This window comes from Anomaloglossus baeobatrachus, chromosome 4, assembly GCF_048569485.1.
Source record: "Anomaloglossus baeobatrachus isolate aAnoBae1 chromosome 4, aAnoBae1.hap1, whole genome shotgun sequence".
Lineage (NCBI taxonomy): Eukaryota > Metazoa > Chordata > Amphibia > Anura > Aromobatidae > Anomaloglossus > Anomaloglossus baeobatrachus.
The window spans coordinates 337,329,148-337,350,348 of record NC_134356.1 but is presented as its reverse complement, the minus strand read 5'-3'; the positions used below and the strand labels follow the sequence as shown (position 1 = coordinate 337,350,348).

General features: G+C 41.0%; 1 protein-coding gene across 7 annotated transcripts in view; it reads right to left on the bottom strand.

The window, feature by feature from the left end:
• Positions 1–2,315: 2,315 nt before the first annotated feature.
• Positions 2,316–21,201, bottom strand: part of PTPRZ1 (protein tyrosine phosphatase receptor type Z1) — a 387,789-nt gene continuing 368,903 nt past the window's right edge. For all 7 annotated transcript variants that reach the window (XM_075345050.1, XM_075345051.1, XM_075345052.1 and 4 more), the window contains 5 exons: positions 12,226–12,354; positions 11,891–12,037; positions 11,183–11,325; positions 9,138–9,273; positions 2,316–3,274 (listed from right to left, as the gene is read on the bottom strand). In XM_075345050.1, coding sequence (XP_075201165.1) covers positions 3,137–3,274; positions 9,138–9,273; positions 11,183–11,325; positions 11,891–12,037; positions 12,226–12,354 — 693 coding nt within the window. In that variant the 3' untranslated portion in view covers positions 2,316–3,136. The remainder of the gene's footprint in view (positions 3,275–9,137; positions 9,274–11,182; positions 11,326–11,890; positions 12,038–12,225; positions 12,355–21,201) is intronic.

Here is a 21,201-nt window from a genome sequence, read left to right as displayed (position 1 = left end):
TTAGAAAAAATATCACTTGAACCATTTTTACCTTGGTAGGATTTCTTTTGTCACTTGTCTGTGTATAGTGTCCATAAGACCCATGTGGGAGATCATAAAGAAACATGTTTTTATCTGACCACAATGGTATTTGTCAATGTTATCTGCAGGTTATAAAGGTATCAGGTATAATGCCGGGCTCACCGTACTAGTGTCCCCAACAAACTGCCCTCTCTCGGTACTGTCCCCTACAAGTTGCCCCTTTCCATACTATCCCTCCAAGTCCCACTCTTCCCCTAATGACCCTGATTCCTCTCACATTTCTCCCACCTCTTCAACCCTATCGCCCCTCACACTTACATGTTTCACTAGTCCCATCTACAATAAGAGTCTCCTATCTTTAGACAAGGAAGGGGACACACAGCGCAATAAAGTCTTATCCAGTGGATATCAGTAAGGTGAGAAATAAGGAGTTGTTCACCTTTTCAAGTTGTTAAACTCACAACTGAGGATGTAAGGTAGGACAGCTATTGCAGTAGCCTTTGGCTGAGAAAACAGACAATAAAGACAACCTAGTGAAAGGATAGGAGTAGTAGTCTGCTGGTGATCCAAGACAATAGCTAGGATGAGATAAATTATGTATTCTGTATGCGTTTCGACGCCTAAGGTACCGTCACACATAACGAGATCGCTAGCGAGATCGCAGCTGAGTCACGGTTTCCGTGACACAGTAGTGATCCCGTTAGCGATCTTATGTGTGACACCTACCAGCGATCAGGCCCCTGCTGTGAGATCTCTAGTCGTTGCAGAATGTCCAGGCCATTTTCTTCAAAGGCGATGTCCTGCTGGGCAGGACTCATTGCTGTGTTTGACACTGTGTGACAGGGTCACAGTGACTGCTGAGATCATTATACAGGTCGCTACTGCGACCTGTATTGTTCCTGCATCGCTGGTAAGATCTGACTGTGTGACATCTCACCTGCGACCTCCCAGCGACTTACCTGCGATCCCTAACAGGTCGCATCGTTTTCGGGATCGCTGGTAAGTCGTTGTGTGTGACTGGGCCTTTATCCAGCTTCATCATCATCAGAAGAACCACAATATTATATTGATCTAATATATATCATATCCTTCCACTACATAGTCTCCTGTCTTAAGGCCCCGTCACACTAAGCAACATCGCTAGCAACATCGCTGGTAACGAACAACTTTTGTGATGTTGCTAGCGATGTTGCTGTGTGTGACATCCAGCAACAACCTGGCCCCTGCTGTGAGGTCGTTGGTTGTTGCTGAATGTCCTGGGCCATTTTTTAGTTGTTGCTGTCCCGCTGTGAAGCACAGATCGCTGTGTGTGACAGCGAGACAGCAACAACTAATGTGCAGTGAGCAGGGAGCCGGCTTCTGCTGAGGCTGGTAACCAATGTAAACATCGGGTAACCAAGAAGCCCTGTCCTTGGTTACCCGATATTTACCTTTGATACCAGCCTCCTCCGCTCTCACTGTCAGTGCCGGCTCCTGCTCTGTGCACATGTAGCTGCAGCACACATCAGGTAATTAACCCGATGTGTGCTGTAACTAGGAGAGCAAGGAGCCAGCGCTAAGCATTGTGCGCTGCTCCCTGCTCTCTGCACATTTAGCTGCAGCACACATCGGGTTAATTAACCTGATGTGTGCTGTAACTAGGAGACTGGGGGCTGGTCACTGGTTGCTGGTGAGCTCACCAGCAACTCGTGTAGCCACGCTCCAGCGATCCCTGCCAGGTCAGGTTGCTGGTGGGATCGCTGGAGCGTCGCAGTGTGACAGCTCACCAGCAACCTCCTAGCAACTTACCAGCGATCCCTATCGTTGTTGGGATCGCTGGTAAGTTGCTTAGTGTGACTGGACCTTTAGGCTCCTACGGAGCAATTACCATGGTGCCATCTTTGGTGCCATTGTAGTGCAGTTATGATGTCAGCAATGTTATGAGGTAACCTCATCACACCTCTGCACAACAGGGTGGATGGCTGATATGAACTCCTCCTCTACCATGCCAGCACTGCTCATGTGCAGTAAGTGAACCCAAGTGAATACAGACAGCAGGAATTGGCTTTCTCCCAGATCTGCAAGCCTATTAGCATAACGGCCTTATCAGAGAACTAAATGAGTTCCAGTCCTGGGGGGCGACTCAGATTGTGCCTGAGGTGAAAGCTGCTCACTTGGCCTCATGGCAGAAGCAGTCCTGAGTATAGATATAAATGAATTATGCATTATATTTAGCCAAGATCCATATAAAACAAGCAGAATATAAAACAATTTTACAACATATTGGATTAGCCCAATTCACATGTAGACACATATGTATTGGAAACTAGTTTTAATATTTATTTCATAATAGTGTTAACATTTCATGCAAAACAGTGGTAATGATGTCATTAAAGAAGCGCATGAACAGGTCAGGACATAGTTACAATAAAAACAGTGTATTATTATTATTATTATTGTTTATTTATAGAGCACCATTGATTCCATGGTGCTGTACATGAGGGGGTTACATACAGAATACATGTACACGTTACAATAGACAGACTAGCACAGGGGGAAGAGGGCCCTGCCCTTGCGGGCTTACATCCTAAAGGATTTTGGGGAGGAGACAGTAGGTGGGGTGTATCAATGTAACAATGCAAATACAAGTAACTAGAAAACCGACTCTCTGATCAAATATAAAAATCTACAATTATAAATATAAATTTGGTCCATGGAGTCACAAACAGTATTTACAATAATGTTAAGTTCCTTACTTCCTTAGCTCGACATAGTGTATTCCTTGAAATGACATATTATTTACAATCCAATATTAAAACTACAAAACTACTAACTAGAAGCATCACCACAAAACTACACAGTACAGATTTGCGCTAAAAAGGAAGGTAGCTATAAATATTGAGAATCAAAAGATTAGAAATGTGCTAGTAATAAACTAATACTGAGTAAATATAAGACAACTCCATTTATAAAACACTGCCAATAACTAGTCAATTATTCATGAGGTGATGGATTACAAAATCTTCCCCAAGGCACACATTAGAAATTGTGGGTAGTAAGCAAAAGTCAATTACAAAAATAGTGCTGGAAGAAGTTTCAAAGAGATAAATGATGAGCAGCCAGATACTTCCCATGATTACACTAAGGACTCCAGGCTTTCTGATGTGTTTCCATCTGGTAGAGCAGATCCATTGCTCTCCATACCTGCCACCTGCCCCTCCTGTCTTGTGCTCACCAGACTCAGGATAGCCTTATATAAGAACTGAAACTGCTCCTAGGAAAAGTGAGGAAAGTAATTACTTAACATTGATGCATAAGTAACCTACTATATATTTCAGATTTATTCATGAATAATAATAAACAATTTGTTAACCTTGAAAGAATCCAGCTCACCGCCACCTGACCTCACCGTGCCTCAGACACCAGCCCTGCCCTGGCCGCACAGCAATAAACAAAATGTTTGATCCAGCTCAGTGCGAACGGTGATTTATTTGTGCAAAATAACCATTATGATTATGATTAAGGGTGTTAAGCCAGAAACGCGTTACCGTCTTCTGTGCACTGTCTGATTTTGCACAAATAGATCATGGTTAGCACTCAGCTGGATCAATCCTTTTAATTCGTTAACCTGTCAACTGGACTTATAAGTAGAGATGAGCGAACCCGAACTTTAAAGTTCAGGGTTCGTATGGAGCACGAACTTTTAAAAAACCCCTCAGTGTCTGAGTTCGGAGTTCGGGTGCTCTTCGTATGCTGACCACTCAATTGAGTATAGCTATGCTTGGGTATGCTCGGTGCTCGCCCCAGTGAGAGACACTTGCAGTCTCTGAATGGCTTTCATTGGGGGTAAAATCAATGTTATTGGATGTAGTGTGTCCAAAAAAAAGCCCTCCCTCCCCTAGAAGTGCTCTTTTTACAGCTGGCTGTATGTGGATAGACAGCCAAACTGCCCAATCATTGACTTCCAATGGCGTTCAGGCTCTGGGAAGTTCAGGGCAAGTCTGGATCCCAAATGAAACTTTATCTAAAGTCTGGCTGAACCCGGCACAGCCGAACTTCAACAGGTCCACTCATCTCTACTCATAAGCCCAAATAATATATGTATTGTGTAGCTCTAGGAAACATGGGGGTCACAGCAAGTGCCTTTCTCCTGCATCTGAGGTCAGAGATTGTCAGGCTACTTTATTAGATGATTACTGAGGAGTGGCTATACTCTTCCCTTGTATCTAATGAAACATGTAACCCTCTCATTGCTTTTTAATATCTTCATCTACCATTCTTTCTCTGGCTGGGGTCACACGGCCATAGATTCTTTCATGTGAGAGAGTTGGCCTGATTATGCAAATGACAATCAGTTCAAACTCTGATCACAGTTTGAGCTGTGTCATTTACTGTGATCCAATTATTCTCCCATGTGAGACTCGTATCACAAATGAGGAGAAAGAGAACTTATTTTCTCAATTGTATGTGTCGATCTAAATCACTGTAATTGGATACAGGTATATTATATCTTTGTACCATGTTAGCCAGTAGAGATAAAAAAATTGTTTAAAAGAACTGAGAGTCCTCCATGGTTCATACCTTTTAATGACTAACTGAAAATATGGTAATAATAGTAAGCTTTCAAGACTACACAGGTCTCTTCATCAGGCATGGTATGACACAAAATCTGAAGAGTCACATATTTATACACAACAGGACTTAGAATGGAGCAGTAAATAAAACAAGTTATGTGAAGCAGAACTATCACTATGACAAGAGGACAAACTGTTGTGGCCATAAATATTGCTGCAGTTCATAGATAAGCAGTGTGAAGGTTTTATTCTGATTGGGGTGTCTGGTCCGGGCTGTGATGCCCCCAGATGCTCTGAGGAGCACATTTCTTAATTGATGTAAAAAGACATAAACCCATATGACACATTGATTTCTGCTCTGAATGTGTCAAAGGTCATCATAAGTTTGTACTCCCATAGTCTCCTGTCTCTCTGGGATTTGAAATTTCCTTTCAAAATCATCTACTATATTATGCCTTTGTCATCGTTATATCAATGAAGTTTCTATCATATATTGGTCTGTGGCACATTTTGTATTTGGCAAAAGGAAAAAAAATATTTTTTTTTGCTTATGTTTTCACAATTTGTGACTATGAGTATAATGATATTTCATTGTAAACTGTTGACATTGTCTGAGGTTAACATATACAGACAGAAGTACATTTTTTTTTGCCATAAGATACCTCTATGTGCCATTTTTCAGCTTCTTCATTCTATACTGCTGTGCAATTTATTATCCTTTTTAATTTTTGCAATAAAGATGAATTTTGTATCGATTTTCGTTTAATTTATTCCAGTGTAGTTTATAGGTATTATATTTTCCACTGAGTAATTACCTGGCTGTTCTTTTGTGATTGAGTTCAGTTTTTTTGAGTGGTGGCCAATATTGTAGGTTTTCTAACTTGCAAAAAAGCAGCACGTACAGTGCCTACAAGTAGTATTCAACCCCCTGCAGATTTAGCAGGTTTACACATTCGGAATTAACTTGGCATTGTGACATTTGGACTGTAGCTCAGCCTGGAAGTGTGAAATGCACTGCAGCAAAAAAGAATGTTATTTCTTTTTTTTTTTTTTTTTTTTTTTTTAAATTGTGAAAAGTTTATTCAGAGGGTCATTTATTATTCAACCCCTCAATCCACCAGAATTCTGTTTGGTTCCCCTAAAGTATTAAGAAGTATTTCAGGCACAAAGAACAATGAGATTCACATGTTTGGATTAATTATCTCTTTTTCCAGCCTTTTCTCACTAATTAAGACCCTCCCCAAACTTGTGAACAGCACTCATACTTGGTCAACATGGGAAAGACAAAGGAGCATTCCAAGGCCATCAGAGACAAGATCGTGGAGGGTCACAAGGCTGGCAAGGGGTACAAAACCCTTTCCAAGGAGTTGGGCCTACCTGTCTCCACTGTTGGGAGCATCATCCGGAAGTGGAAGGCTTATGGAACTACTGTTAGCCTTCCACGGCCTGGACAGCCTTTGAAAGTTTCCACCCGTGCCGAGGCCAGGCTTGTCCAAAGAGTCAAGGCTAACCCAAGGACAACAAGGAAGGAGCTCTGGGAAGATCTCATGGCAGTGGGGACATTGGTTTCAGTCAATACCATAAGTAACATACTCCACCGCAATGGTCTCCGTTCCAGACGAGCCCGTAAGGTACCTTTACTTTCAAAGTGTCATGTCAAGGCTCGTCTACAGTTTGCTCATGATCACTTGGAGGACTCTGAGACAGACTGATTCAAGGTTCTCTGGTCTGATGAGACCAAGATCGAGATCTTTGGTGCCAACCACACACGTGACGTTTGGAGACTGGATGGCACTGCATACGACCCCAAGAATACCATCCCTACAGTCAAGCATGGTGGTGGCAGCATCATGCTGTGGGGCTGTTTCTCAGCCAAGGGGCCTGGCCATCTCGTCCGCATCCATGGGAAGATGGATAGCACGGCCTACCTGGAGATTTTGGCCAAGAACCTCCACTCCTCCATCAAGGATCTTAAGATGGGTCGTCATTTCATCTTCCAACAAGACAACGACCCAAAGCACACAGCCAAGAAAACCAAGGCCTGGTTCAAGAGGGGGAAAATCAAGGTGTTGCAGTGGCCTAGTCAGTCTCCTGACCTTAACCCAATTGAAAACTTGTGGAAGGAGCTCAAGATTAAAGTCCACCTGAGACACCCAAAGAACCTAGATAACTTGGAGAAGATCTGCATGGAGGAGAGGGCCAAGATAACTCCAGAGACCTGTGCCGGCCTGATCAGGTCTTATAAAAGACGACTATTAGCTGTAATTGCAAACAAGGGTTATTCCACAAAATATTAAACCTAGGGGTTGAATAATAATTGACCCACACTTTTATGTTGAAAATTTATTAAAATTTAACTGAGCAACATAACTTGTTGGTTTGTAAGATTTATGCATCTGTTCATAAATCCTGCTCTTGTTTGAAGTTTGCAGGCTCTAACTTATTTGCATCTTATCAAACCTGCTAAATCTGCAGGGGGTTGAATACTACTTGTAGGCACTGTATACATTAGCGCACCCGGAAGTTACAAATGGCTGTGTGCCTTCCGCTACGGAGCACATATACATCACCGGATCCAGAGATCATGTTGGGCAGTGTGCGTTCCCCTGTGGTGTGCACATGCATCACGTTACCAAGAGCAGATTATAGGCAGAATAGTAGCGCAGCATCTGACCCAGCTATTACATGAGGGAACGGCGGCTTGCTGTAACGCTATAATGGTGAGCACATTCTGCTTTCCACCATCTAGTAGTACATACATGACATGATTGGTAGGCAGGACAGTTTGGGCCATCAGCAAATAGTCTCCTGTTTTAGATGTGACATGGCAGGTCCTTGTATACTAGTCCGACTACAGGGATATGCTAATTTCAACCATGTATCCTGCAAGGAACCATTAAAACCCACGTTTAGACCGGATCTAGTTTCCTGCACTTTATTTTAGTTCATTCCTGAGGTCATTGTGCCCTTCTATTGCAAAATCTCTCCTGATAAACCCTGAGGATTGAAAAAGGGGAATCGCCAGACGATTACAGCCTCTGGATGGAGTTCTTGCCTTATGCATTGAATTTGTACTGGATTGGATCATGGAGATTGACCCGTAGTTGCCATAAGCTGAATCCTACCTATAAGTCCTATTTTTAATACCCATTCACCCAATTATTAATGATAAATTGTATTAGGGTTTCCTAGGAGTATTAGGGTGAGCCGACGTTGAGCGGTGACGCCACTGATGAATTTTTAGGGTACCATCCTCCATGGTAAGGAACAGTGATTAGAGATTTGGGATATAGGGACAGAATTATTTATTATTCTTCATTCCAATCTTGCACTGTGATTTTTAATTCTGTACCATATAATTTCTGCTAATAAGCAATTGCATCTATCTACTGCTTAATCCTTATTCAGTGCTACTATACCTCTATTATTGATCCCTATATATTTATATATATTCATATACGGTTTTATCTTCGCACATTTAAGGGTGCTTTACACGCTGCGGTCTTGCTAGCGAGATCGCAAGCGATTGTACCCGCCCCCGTCGGTTGTGCGACACGGGCAAATTGCTGCCCGTCGCGCACAACCTCGCTTACCCCCGTCACACGCACTTACCTGCCCTGCGACGTCGCTCTGGCCGGCGATCCGCCTCCTTTCTAAGGGGGCGGGTCGTGCGACGTCACAGCGACGTCACACGGCAGCCATCCAATAGAAGCGGAGGGGCGGAGATGAGCGAGACGTAACATCCCGCCCACCTGATTACTTTTGCATTGCTGGTGGAGGCAGGTAAGGAGATGTTCGTCGCTCCTGCGGTGTCACACACAGCGATGTGTGCTGCCGCAAGAACGAGGAACAACATCGCTAATGAGAGGTAAACGATTTTTTGATTTAGGACGACCTCTCCGCATTAAATAATTTTTGCTGCTTTTGCGATCGTTTTAGGTCGCACATAACTGTTACACGCTACGATTTCGTTAATGACGCCTGATGTGCGTCACAAACAACGTGACCCCGACGATAATTCATTAACGATATCGTAGCGTGTAAAGCCCGCTTTAGGTTTGAGATGGTGATATTTCAATGATTCAATGATTATTTAATATAGTATTCAAGAATTTTAATCTAAAAAATGGGAAACACTTTTTTGTAGAACACACAATAACTCCCTTACCTCAAACCTATCTACTCTGACACTAAAGCATACGGTTGCTAACCTATTTTTCTTTTTTCTGAACATTTTTTATTAGCATATTGAAATACAAATTAAATGATAAAGAATGTAAGTAAAATCTGTCCATAACACAAAACACAGATATATCTGCTTGCTATTTCTACTCAATGTGAAATGTAGAATTATGATAAATTCAGTTGCAATGATCTGCTAAAGTATTATCACGCTCAAAAAATAAAATCAGACACATCATTCGGTTTTTTTTAACCCTTTTTTAAGGATACTGGAAAAAAGTACTGAATATTTACGGACTCTCCCTTCTGGACACATGGCAAAAAAATTGCAACAGTATTTGCTGGGATCTGTTATTGATTGTAGGAAGATTGTATACTTACTAGGTCTGTGAAAATTCCTGGTCGCATCAGATTAATCATCTTGGCCACCTGATAAACATCTACAGAGTTTTCTTTCTCTAGTTGTTGCATAAGAGTAGACAAAGCGCAGAATGTTCCCGCTGTCACTCCTCCATACCTGAAATAAGGGGAGATACAAACTGAATAAGAACACATAGTATGTTTCACAATATGCGGATGAAGTAAAAGTAATACAGTCTGAACAGACGGCAAGGCTGTAAACAGTGCATGGAGTCTGCTGCCACCTGACTGATATTATCTCCGAGAAAAATGAAGCAATAATGCTGGACGTTTTTCACACAGAAACCTTCATGTCCACAGAAATATATGTTGGATCATACTTAGTTTGGTCACCTAAGCTGAAGATTATTTAATCTAAAGCTGAAGAGTAATATATCGTCAGAAAATGACTGTTTAAATCACATTTTTAAATTAATTATTAAAAATAAAATTTTGTGGGGTTTCTTTTTAAATTTTTCATTTTTGACTGTTTCACGCTCGTTCATCTTCTCTCCTAGGCTTTACACGTTGCGACGTCGTTACCGGTGACGGATGTACGTCACTTTCGATTTGACCCTGACGATATCGCAGTAGCGATGTCGCAACGTGCAAAGTACCTCTAAGATCGCCATGTCCAATACCAATGCTTGCAGTGATGTAAAGAACACTGACTATGGAGCAGTGACATCTGATGGCAGTAAGTATGGCAGAAGAAAGCTACTAAACATGCCTTTTGCCTACTGTAAAATTTGGTGGTGGAAGCTTCTCAAATAGGGACAATATAATAGTTTCTTAGTTGTAAAGCAGATCTCTGAACTGTAGTTAATAACGTCTTCCATCTCTGAACACTCCAGCAAACCATCAGCAGCACTCCAGTGAGTATTGCGTCCCCATAATTGTCTATACTACATAACACTCTACTATTAATAGCGGCTGCATTTGACATTACAGCTCAGTCCTTTGTACTCATGTATAATATTAAGCTTTAATACCAGATACAAGAGCTACTCCAAGTACAGCATTGGGCAATGTAAAAAATCAAGCTGAAGTGACCAGCGATTTAAAAACAAAACAAAACTGAAGAACTCTAAACAGAGCACGTAGCAGCTCAGGCAAAAAAGGCTGCCTCCATAATCATGTAGACAGAATAGAATATAAAGTGTACAATTTTGGGGGAAATAAAGATAAAAGGAAACTGTATCTGATTTACTTAACTATAAAAAATGGCATATCTTAGCTATACTACTTACACTTCTCAAGCAAATATTTTACTTCTCATTTGTCCCAATAGTATTACTAAAAACTATCTAAAAAAAGGGAAAACTAATGTACAATACGGGGCCAGTTCATTAAGACAGGCATTTCATATACCAGTCTTACTGAAGGGCTTCCTGCGGTGTGATGAGCTAAATTCATAAGTAGGTACACACCACTTAATGAATTTGGAGCATCGTCCCTGTCCTGTGCTTCTCTGTTGCGACTCCAGGGACTGGAGAAACATTTCTGGGGTAAAAAAATGCTGATACTTTTGCAGAATTTGACAGATGTGCGTAGCCACACCTAACCTCATACTTGCTCCTCACCAACTCCACCAATTTTGGCAGATCTTCCTTAAAGTGGCATGAAAACACCAAAAGTCACAACATTTTGCACAACTTCCTGTGGTGCAAATATTTTATAACTTTTCCAAGCATTTTACACCAGTTTTCTGGCTTCAAAGCTTTGATGAACTGCCCCTATGATATAATTTTATCATTAATAGTATGAATCATAGCTCTGAATAAAAATACTTTTTGCTTGAATAAAACAATTGATCCAGCTAATTTATACTATAAGTATTTCCTGAGTACAGCATTCGTAGAAGAGATTCATCAGAAGGATTAAACATTTCCTATTTTTTAATATAGTTTTAAATCTAATCTATCAATCTATCTTCAGAAGACGATAACTAGACCTTTCCTTTACTATTACATGCATAAATATTTAGGAAAAAGGGTAACCTTTACATAAGAGAATATTGAACTTACTCATCGTGTACAACAATAGGTCCGTCTTTATTGGCTGCTTCTTCCTTGATCAGATTTATAAGTTCAAATGTCTTACTCATTCGACTGTCAGGATTTGGCCACTTTGGACAATGGAAATGTTTCACTTCCAAAACGTAGTCATCCTAACAAGAATCATGTTTGACAAAGGTTTACAAAACAGATGATAGATACATAGATAGATAGATAGATGGGTAGATGGATGGATGGCTGGCTAGATGAATGGATGGCTAGATAGATGGATGGATGGTTGGATGGATGGTTGGATGGATGGATAGATGGCTAGATGGATGGATAGATGGGTAGATGGATAGATGGATGGATGGGTAGATGGGTATGATGAATAGATGGGTAGATGGATAGATTGATGGATGGATAGATAGATAGATAGATAGATAGATAGATAGATGGGTAGATGGATAGATGGATGGATGGATTGCTAGATGAATGGATAGATAGATGGATGGATAGATAGGCAGATAGATGGATGGATGCTTGGATGGATGGATAGATGGATAGATGGATGGATGGGTAGATGGGTATGATAAATAGATGGGTAGATGGATAGATTGATGGATAGATGGGTATGATTGGTAGATGGAGAGATGGATAGATAGATGGATAGTTAGTTATCCTGCAGATAAAAGATATACAGTATATTAGATAGATCACATAAAGATCTGCAATTACCTGCGTAGCTTCTAAAATAAAGTCTTGGATAATGAGTTTTTCTTCATTAGAAAGACAAACATGATCTTCTCCCGCCAAAGATACAGTAAATGTGTCACATGTAATTGGCTCATCTCTGTTCGGCCAATACACAAATTCATCTTCAGCCTGGGCAAGTAATAGTATTAAAAGAGATAAAGTTACACAGAGCACAAATAAAACAACATTATATTTTTCCCATAATACAAAAAAATAAAATAAAATACTGAAATCCACTGACACTTTTTCATGTGAAATATATTACCAAAAAATCAGCTATTATAAAATGAGTGAAGAATTCCTAAACTGAGACTTACCATGTTCTGGTTATCGGGAAGCATTACAATGATCTGAGAATTGTGGTCCCAGATCATCCTCCAGAAATCTTTTATCGTGTGTAATAATGGGTGCTGTGTTATAATGAACTCATTACTTTCATGGTAGCCCTGTAGAGAAAATATCATGCACCAAGTTATTAATGAATCATATACAATCCACAGAATAAATGTAAGAACAAGTACTTGTATACCGGTCCACCTCAGCTTCTTTCCATCAGGTGTTTCTGTATTTTTGGCAGCCTTTGTACTTTAGCAGGTTGCACTATTATTTTTGCAATTATACTGTAAATACCAGAACCCTACTGAAAACCTCACAGGTCCAGTGAGAAGCTGTAACACTAAAAGTGCTGGTACTGCATCATTTCCATTTAGAGCCCAAATGCTTTTTCTTTTTATGATATGGGTAAAACCATTTTACCACATAAAAACAGCCAATACAACAACAATATTCAAAAACATTTCTGAAGGTGTGATGGTATGTGCCAGAAATGTCATGATCAGGGGCAAGTTGTTAGTGGCAATGAAGGAAAATCCCTAAAATTAGGAAATTTATCATTCTGTAAAAAGAAAAAAAACATACTTGTAGGTAGTTGTGCTATAAAAACTCCTATCTTAGGGCTTCTTCACACATCTGTGATTCCGGTACATATGATGTCCATTTTCATACGTACCGGAGACACGGACATACGTAGACTCTTTCAAATCAATGAGTCTGCGCACATATCAGTGTTTTCACAAGGATCGTGTGTCCGTATGGAGCACATGCATGTCCATGTATTCCGCACGGACTCAAGTCTGTTTTTCCTCCAGCAGCACAGATGACACACTGATGTGATCTGTGTAACATGCACCAGAAAAAACACGTGTCTTTGAAATAAAATGATTTTCTATACTCACCAGTCTCCAGCCCTGCCGTCTTTGACGCTGCTGTCTCTTCCTTCCAAGCCCACTCATTATGCTTATGCATATTCACTGCTCCACGGACCTGGAAGCAGCAGTGTCGGAGACATCAGCATTGGGGACAGCAGCGGCCGGGAACAGGTCAGTAAAAAGTTCCTGCTCTCCATGTGTTATCACAGATAGCACATGGTGAACACTAGTGTGCCAAAATCACGGCACATTGATGGCCATAAGCACCTTCAACACAGTTGTGCAAAACACAAACGTTTTTCATGGACGTGTGACAGAGGCCTTAAGTTCCACAAAATGTATATGCGGCCGTGTCTCTATGACACTTTAGGATATTTCTCCAGGAGAATCAGTTAGAGCGCCTGTGCAGATTAGTCCCTTTAAGAGCTATCATCTCATTATTGCATATATAATTGTCCATATTCACTAAAATTATTAAAACTTCATTTATGTTAGTTAATATTTAAGATAAATGATGTGATCGACCTCACATTAAACTAAATTCTTAAGATTCTACTAGTGGATTGTCTTTAGTGTGGGGAGTTTTGCAGTATAGGTCCTGTTACACGCAACAACATCGCTAACGAGATATCGCTGGGGTCACGGAATTCGTGCCGCACATTCGGCGTCGTTAGCGACATTGTTGCGTGTGACACCTACGAGCGACCGCTAACGATCCAAAAAGCGGCACAAATCGTTGATTGTTGAAACGTCGTTCCTTTCCCAAATATCGTTGCTCATTTTGGACGCAGGTTGTTCGTTGTTCCTGAGGCAGCATACATCGCTACGTGTGACACCCCGGGAACGACGAACAACAGCGTTCCTGCATCCTCCGGCAATGAGGTGGGAGTGACCTTCATGCGGATGCTCTCCGCCCCTCCGCTTCTATTGGTGGCCCGCTGTGTAACGTCGCTGTGACGCCGCACGAACCGCCCCCTTAAAAAAGAGTTTGTTCGCTGGCTACAGCGGCGTCGTTAGGAAGGTATGTGCGTGTAACGCGTACTAGCGATATTGTTCGCCACGGGCAGCGATTTGCCCATGACGCATGCACGACGGGGGCGTTGCGATCACTAGCGACATTGCTAGCGATGTTGCAGCGTGTAAAGCGGCCTTATTGCTGTTAGATTGAGAGCGCTATGTCTCAGGTCTCTTATTGATGAATTAATTATGTTGATAGTTTGTCTGCAATATGCACCCCTTGTGCAAGGGACAGATACCGGAGATGATTTACCATTAAAAACAGCTTTTAGCCTAATGACCAAACAGGTAAGTAAAGCCTTATTAGATGATAAAAAGCTCAATTAGTGTTCTCCCGTCCTAAACTACTGTACCTCAGAGGAAGCCAGTTTAGTGGTGAAACATCAGATTGTTAGGTGTTATCAAATGTGCAAGCTGTTCTGTGCACTAGAGACACACCATCAGCACAACAATTGAACCAATAGGAGAATTGAGAAGTAGTGATCTGAAGTAGACAACGATATTGGAAAATCCACACAACTGGGACTTAATCCATCAGTTGTAACTTAACCCCTTCACCACCTGGCGATTTTCTGCTTTTTGTTTTCGTTTTTTCCTCCATTTCTTCCAAGAGCCATAACCTTTATATTTGTCAGTAAATATAGCTATTTGAGAAATTTATTTTTGTGGGACAAGTTCTACTTTTGCATGCCACCATTCATTTTGCCACATATTGTACTGGAAAATGGGAAAAAATTGGAGTGGAGTGAAATTACAAAGAAAATTCAAATTCGCAATTGTTTTTTTTTTTAAAATTTATTTACCATGTTCACTGTATGGTCGTTATGAGTTCATAGATACCAAACATATATATTTTTTTTATTTAAGTGATGAAAAAAAATTGAGAACCGTGAAAAAAAAAAAAAAAGAATTGCGTACTCATTTTTTCGGGATCTGGCTCTGTGTGATGGATTATTTTTTTTGTGTCTTGGGCTGATATTTTTAATTATACCACTTTTGGGTAGATGCGATGTTTTGATCACCTCTTATAGTATTTTATTGTAATATTGCGGTGACTCAAAAAATTTTGATTTTTATTCTCGTTACACCATTTACCGATCAGATTAATTTAGTTTATATTTTGATAGCTTGGTCAATTCTGAAAGCGGTGATGCAAAATATGTGTATTTTATTTTTAATTATTATTATTATTATTATTATTATTATTATTGTTGTTGTTTTTTCAATGGGGCAAAAGGGGGGTGATTTGAACTTTTGTGTTTTTGTTTTTTTTTTTTTTTTAATATTTTTAAACTTTTTTTTTTACACTTTTTATTGTTTTACTAGTTCCAATAGGGAACGTTAAGCTGATCACCGATCACTTCTGCTGTATGGATCAGTAACTACGTCATAACAGTGACAGAGGTCATCAGCCCATCAGCAACCCGTGATCACGTCATGGTTCCGCTGATGGGGTGGAGAATGGCGTACTCCCCCCGGTACACATTAAATCCAACTGTCAGGAATTTAACTAGTTAACAGGCGTGGATGGATCTTTACCCGTGCCTGTTAGCTGCACATGTTTAGTGATGTACATGTCTAAGCAATTCATAAGATTTTATACTTTTTATATTTACAGTGTTGACTTTTATGTTTCAACACTTCTGCAATTCACCTTGACATGATGGATTTTAGCTTCTGGGCCAAATCCTGACTGATGACAACCTATTTTCAGCTAATTAGTGCTTGGAATTTATCACAATTTCTATGTTTTTATTTGTGCACCAGCGTTCTGAGAATTGACCACAGGTTCTCAATGGGATTAAGATCTTTGGAGTTTCATGGCCACCGACTAAAATGGCAATGTTTTGTTCACTGAGCCACGTAGTTATCACTTTTGCCTTGTTATATGGTGTTCTATTGTAATAGCAAAAGCATTGTTCATCGCAAAATTGCTCCTGAATAATTTGGAGAAGTTGCTCTTGGAGAATGTTTAGATCTCATTCTTTGCTAATGGCATTTTTTTAAGCAAAATTGTTAGTCCACTTACTTAGATAAAAAGCAACCCCACAAATTAATGGTCCCAAGATACTTTACTATTGGCATGACACAGGACTCCTAAAAGTGTTCAATGTTTCTGCTACACACATTCTTCTAGATATACCAAATAGTCTGTAGGGGACTCTATCAGAGAAAATAACTTTATGGCCCTGTGCGCACTGGAAAATGGAATTTTCTCAAGAAAATTCCGCAGGCACTGAAAGATTACTGCACCCGCGGTAAAAAACCGCGCCAAACCGCACCCAAAAACCGCATGCGGTTTTCCGCGGTTTGCTGCGGGTTTACAGCGATATTGTTCGCGGTATTGCCGCGGTTTTGCCGTGTGCGGGTTGGTACATGTGCTTTATTGCATTCAATGCAATAAAGCACATTGAAAAAAAAAAAAAATCATTTCCTTCTTAGATAGTAGATAGATAGATAAAGAGACAGATAGAAGAATAGATAGACAGATAGATAGATAGATAGAGGACAGATCGCTGCATTTCCCACGGTCGGCAGTGAGTTCACATTACCGGCCGTGGGAAATGACCGGTAATTACCTCTGCTGTCTCGCTGCGAGGCTGCATTCATTCAGCGCTGTGTGTCAGTCGCGACTGGGTGTAAGCAGCGCAGGACCTGTGGATTACGTCAGAGCTTTGTTTCGGGAAGGGTTAATAAAAGGATGAACGAGGCTTGTTTGTGTTTTATTTAAAATAAAGGATTTTTCGGTGTGTGTTTTTTCACTTTACTTACGGGTTGATCATGTCAGCTGTCTCATAGACGCTGCCATGATCAAGCCTGGAGTTAATGGCGGTGATCCGCCACCATTAACTCCTTGTATGACCCTGACTGCCACTGCTACACGGCAGCAGGAAGAGCCGGGGACACTCCGGTACTGCCGCATAATGCATGCGACAGTCCGGGGGCAGCTGCGGCTGATATTCTCGGCTGCGGGAGGGAGGCGGGGGACATTAACCCTGCCCCTCTTCCTCCCCAGCCTGAGAATACTGGGCCGCCGCTGTGTGCTTACCTCGGCTGGACGGTAAATATACAGCGGACCCCACGTGCTTTGTTTTCTATATTTCCGTTTGCTTTCTATGTGTGTTCTATATGTCTGTGTCTGTGTTCTATGTCTGTGTGTGTCTGTGATCTGTGTTTGTTTACTCTCTGCTTTGCTTCCTCTTCCTGTAATGACATCACTTCCCTGCAAAACCGCAGGCAAGCGATGTACATTACCGGAGGTAAACTGCGAAATACCGCAGGGAATAACGCAGGAAAACGCAGTGAACTGCACAGAATTTGCTGCCTGCGTTATTCCCTGCGGGATTTCACGATTACATTGCAGTCAATGGAGTGAAATCCCGCAGCGACGTGCAGAAAAGAATTGACATGCAATTGTTTTTGCTGCGGGAATCCCACAGCAAAACATGCAGGTGTCAAATTCCGCCCAGTGCGCACAGGATTTTTTTTTCCCATAGGTTTTGCTGGTGATTCACTGCAGAGATGTTCTGAACATTTTCTGCAGCGAAACATGCAGCAAATCCGCAGAAAATCCGCGGCAAAATCCGGTAAGTGCGCACAGGGCCTACCTCAGTCCTATACAATTTAATTCCTGTAATTTCTGCAAAGTTATATTCTCTTATAGAGCCCATTTTCAAATGGTTTGGGTTGGAGGGAGGTGTATGGTATGTTAGGAGTTAGGGGTACTTTGCATGCTGCGACATCGCTACTGCGATATCGTCGGGGTCAAATCGGAAGTGACGCACATCCTGCGCCGGTAACGACGTTGCAACGTGTAAAGCCTAGATGCGCAGATAAACGATCGCAAAAGCGTTAAAAATCGGTGATCTGTGTAGCGTCGGTCATTTTCAGAATGTCGCACCAATAGGAGATACAATGTTGTTCCTCATTCCTGCGGCAGCACACATCGCTATGTGTGAAGTCGCAGGAGCGAGGAACATCTCCTTACCTGCCTCCACTGGCTATGTAGGAGGCAGGAGGTGGGCGGGATGTTTACGTCCCACTCATCTCCGCCCCTCCGCTTCTATTGTTCGCCTGCCATGTGACATCGCTGTGAGGCCGCACGGCCCGCCCCCTTAGGAAGGAGGCGGGTCGCCAGCCAGAGTGACGTCATAGGGCAGGTAAGTGCGTGTGAAGCTGCCGTAGCGATAATGTTCACTACAGCAGCTATCACAAGATATCGCATGTGCGACGGGGGCGGGTGCTATCGCGCTTGGCATCGCTAGCCGATGCTAGCGATGTCACAACGTGCAAAGTACCCCTAAATCTCTCTTCTTCTAACTACTCTGCACTCGTAGCCAAGGTCTGGGCAGGCACTAGTGGCTGGGCTCTGTTGAAACAAACTGTGCACTATACCAAAAGCTCCACTGCAAGGCGATGAAAACAAATGGGAAAAAACAAGTCAATTGAAAACTTGCTTATTTTCATGCTTTCTAACTAGAGCAATGGAATATCCTGAAAATACCCCTTTATTGACAGTCACTCCTTTTAATGATCTTGCACTCAACTCCCAAATCCTAAAAGGTATGCTGTAAGTGTCACAATTAGTCATGATGGGTAAATCTAGAAAAGAATGTTAAGACAGTTACAATGAAGGTCTCATTTATTACTGGCTCCAAAGGTGCAATGTGCTTCATGCTGAAGATCACACAGGTTCAGCAATATGGCTGCGATATAATTAACACAACTAGCCAGATATTTCAGCATAACTAAATAATAGTGATGTTGCTTTGTTGCTAGGAATCCCACACTTGACCTTCAATAAACAATACAGTGAAGCAGATGTGAATGCAATCGTTTGCATCAACGAACCGTTAGCAATTACTTTACTGAATGCAAATGGTTTAACAAGGAATGATACATACAGTATATCATTAGTCCGTGTAGTTATTGTTAAAAGGGTTAGTACACTTTATGCAACTTATATATATATATATATATATATATATATATATATATATATATATATATATACACATATATATATAAATTTTCAGCTGTCGGCACCAATCCCAGGTCTCCGCAGCTCCACTGTGCCATGGGAGAAAAGCTAGAGGAGGAGATAATTTCCTGTGCTGGCGCATCCTGGGTGCTATGTGTGAAGGGGGCTGGCTAACTGGCCCATTTCAACTATGAAGTCAGTTCCGTTCAATGTCAATACATCAACTGTAATGGAGAAGGAGGCTGGCTTAACTACTAAAATAAATAAGCCAGCCTTCTCCATCACAGATAGTGGATTGACAAATAAGGGAGCCAGCTTTGTAACTGAAATTGGCTAGTTAGCCACCTCCTTTCACACATAGTAGCGACATGCTAATCCAAAGAACACTATCCCATACAGGGCCAGACTGGCCATCCAGCAAATATGGCAGATGCCAGATGGGCTGCTTCAGCTATGGGCCACATTTATTGGAACTAGAAAGGGAAAGAGGTCAGCTCCCAATTAGTTGTATACCTGAATAGGATCCCAGCCGCTGCCAGCAGCCGCCCTGGCGTGGGTTGGAATATAATGTATAGGAAGAGAGAAGTCTCCCGCAAAGCAAGACAGGAAAAAATGTAGGCAAAAAACTTTTTATTTCTTCAATTAAATTACATTGCAACAGGTAGACAACAACAAGACCTGGGCCGGGCCTACGCACTGTGCACTTGGCCTTATTCATGGTTCAATAAATATGGACAAACATTTATTTAAATATCTTAAGATGTCACATCCATATATGACCTTGCACCAATCAGCAATGGATTCTAATGTGCCATACAAGAGTAAAACAAGAGAAAAAGTATAATCCAATAATGGCAAATGTTTAAATATGTCAGTATTTTAGGAATATTATAAGATCAGATCCTGTCTGATGTTCATGCCATCGGGTATTCTTGTATGTAATATAAGAATCCAGAAGGATTCTGGGTTGGGGGTTTTCCTTCTCTGATCTCCCCCTCTAACAGGTTTCATCACTTTCTCAATATCCATGAACGTCAGGGCTGTCATGTCTCCATTATGGAGATGTGCAAAATGTTAATGTTGGACACAACTGATATATTGATGGCTGTTAATTTTTTACTGTTCTTACCACACTGCAACCATCACATTAGCAAGATAGGGTGAAAATTTCCCACAATACTTACTCCCTGTTTTCGCAGGAAAAAAATATAAATAAAAGTAAAATAATTATAGCTGTATTTTATTAGAAAATATGTCAAAATGTTGATCACTATATTGTGGGGTAAAGAGCAATATAAACTTACTATGTCACAAGTGAGCCAGTTGTATTGACAATTCCAGTGGAAGTCCTGGTGGGTTGTGATCAGTCCTTTTGTATTTCTTATATACACAAGTAAATCACACACCAATGATTGTTGATAGTGGTCTATCCAGGCCCTCAGCTGGAGAGACCTGAATGCCAGAAATTATAGGTTTGAACGGTGGAGGAAAAATATTCTTATGTATTTTGGAAAGGGCATAGTATATACAGTAGGTACGACAGTGTGCTCTACAGAAATGTATTCAGATAGTATTCTATCTATGGCACCCATATAAACTCCTTCCTTTAGCAATTTATTGAGTTAATTTTGAAAAATAGGCTTTGGATCACTGGTGATGGTACTATAGATATTGCTGACTTGTAGGGTCTGGAGACTGGCACTGAAATATAAAGGGGAGGTCAACACAATGTCTTATGATGATTATGTGTAGAAAAAGTATTAATATTTTCACTGGCAATTTGGAGTCCGACTCCAAATTTGTGAGTGAAGAGAGATTTATTAAATCTTCAAAAAAAAAAAAATATTTCTTGTTGGAATGTCCTTTGTTGTATTGCACCCTGTTCACATTCATTGGATAGTAGGGATGTTGGAAAAATTACATTTTATTGTAAAATTTCTTTCCAGCTTGTTGACATCTAATAATGTTTAGAAAGTTTTAAATTTATCTGTGGGAAAAAAAATCAAAGGCCTATGGACAACAATGATATTTGTGCTGAAAATAGTACATAACTTGAGGGATTCTAAACTGGACAGGAGAACGCATGC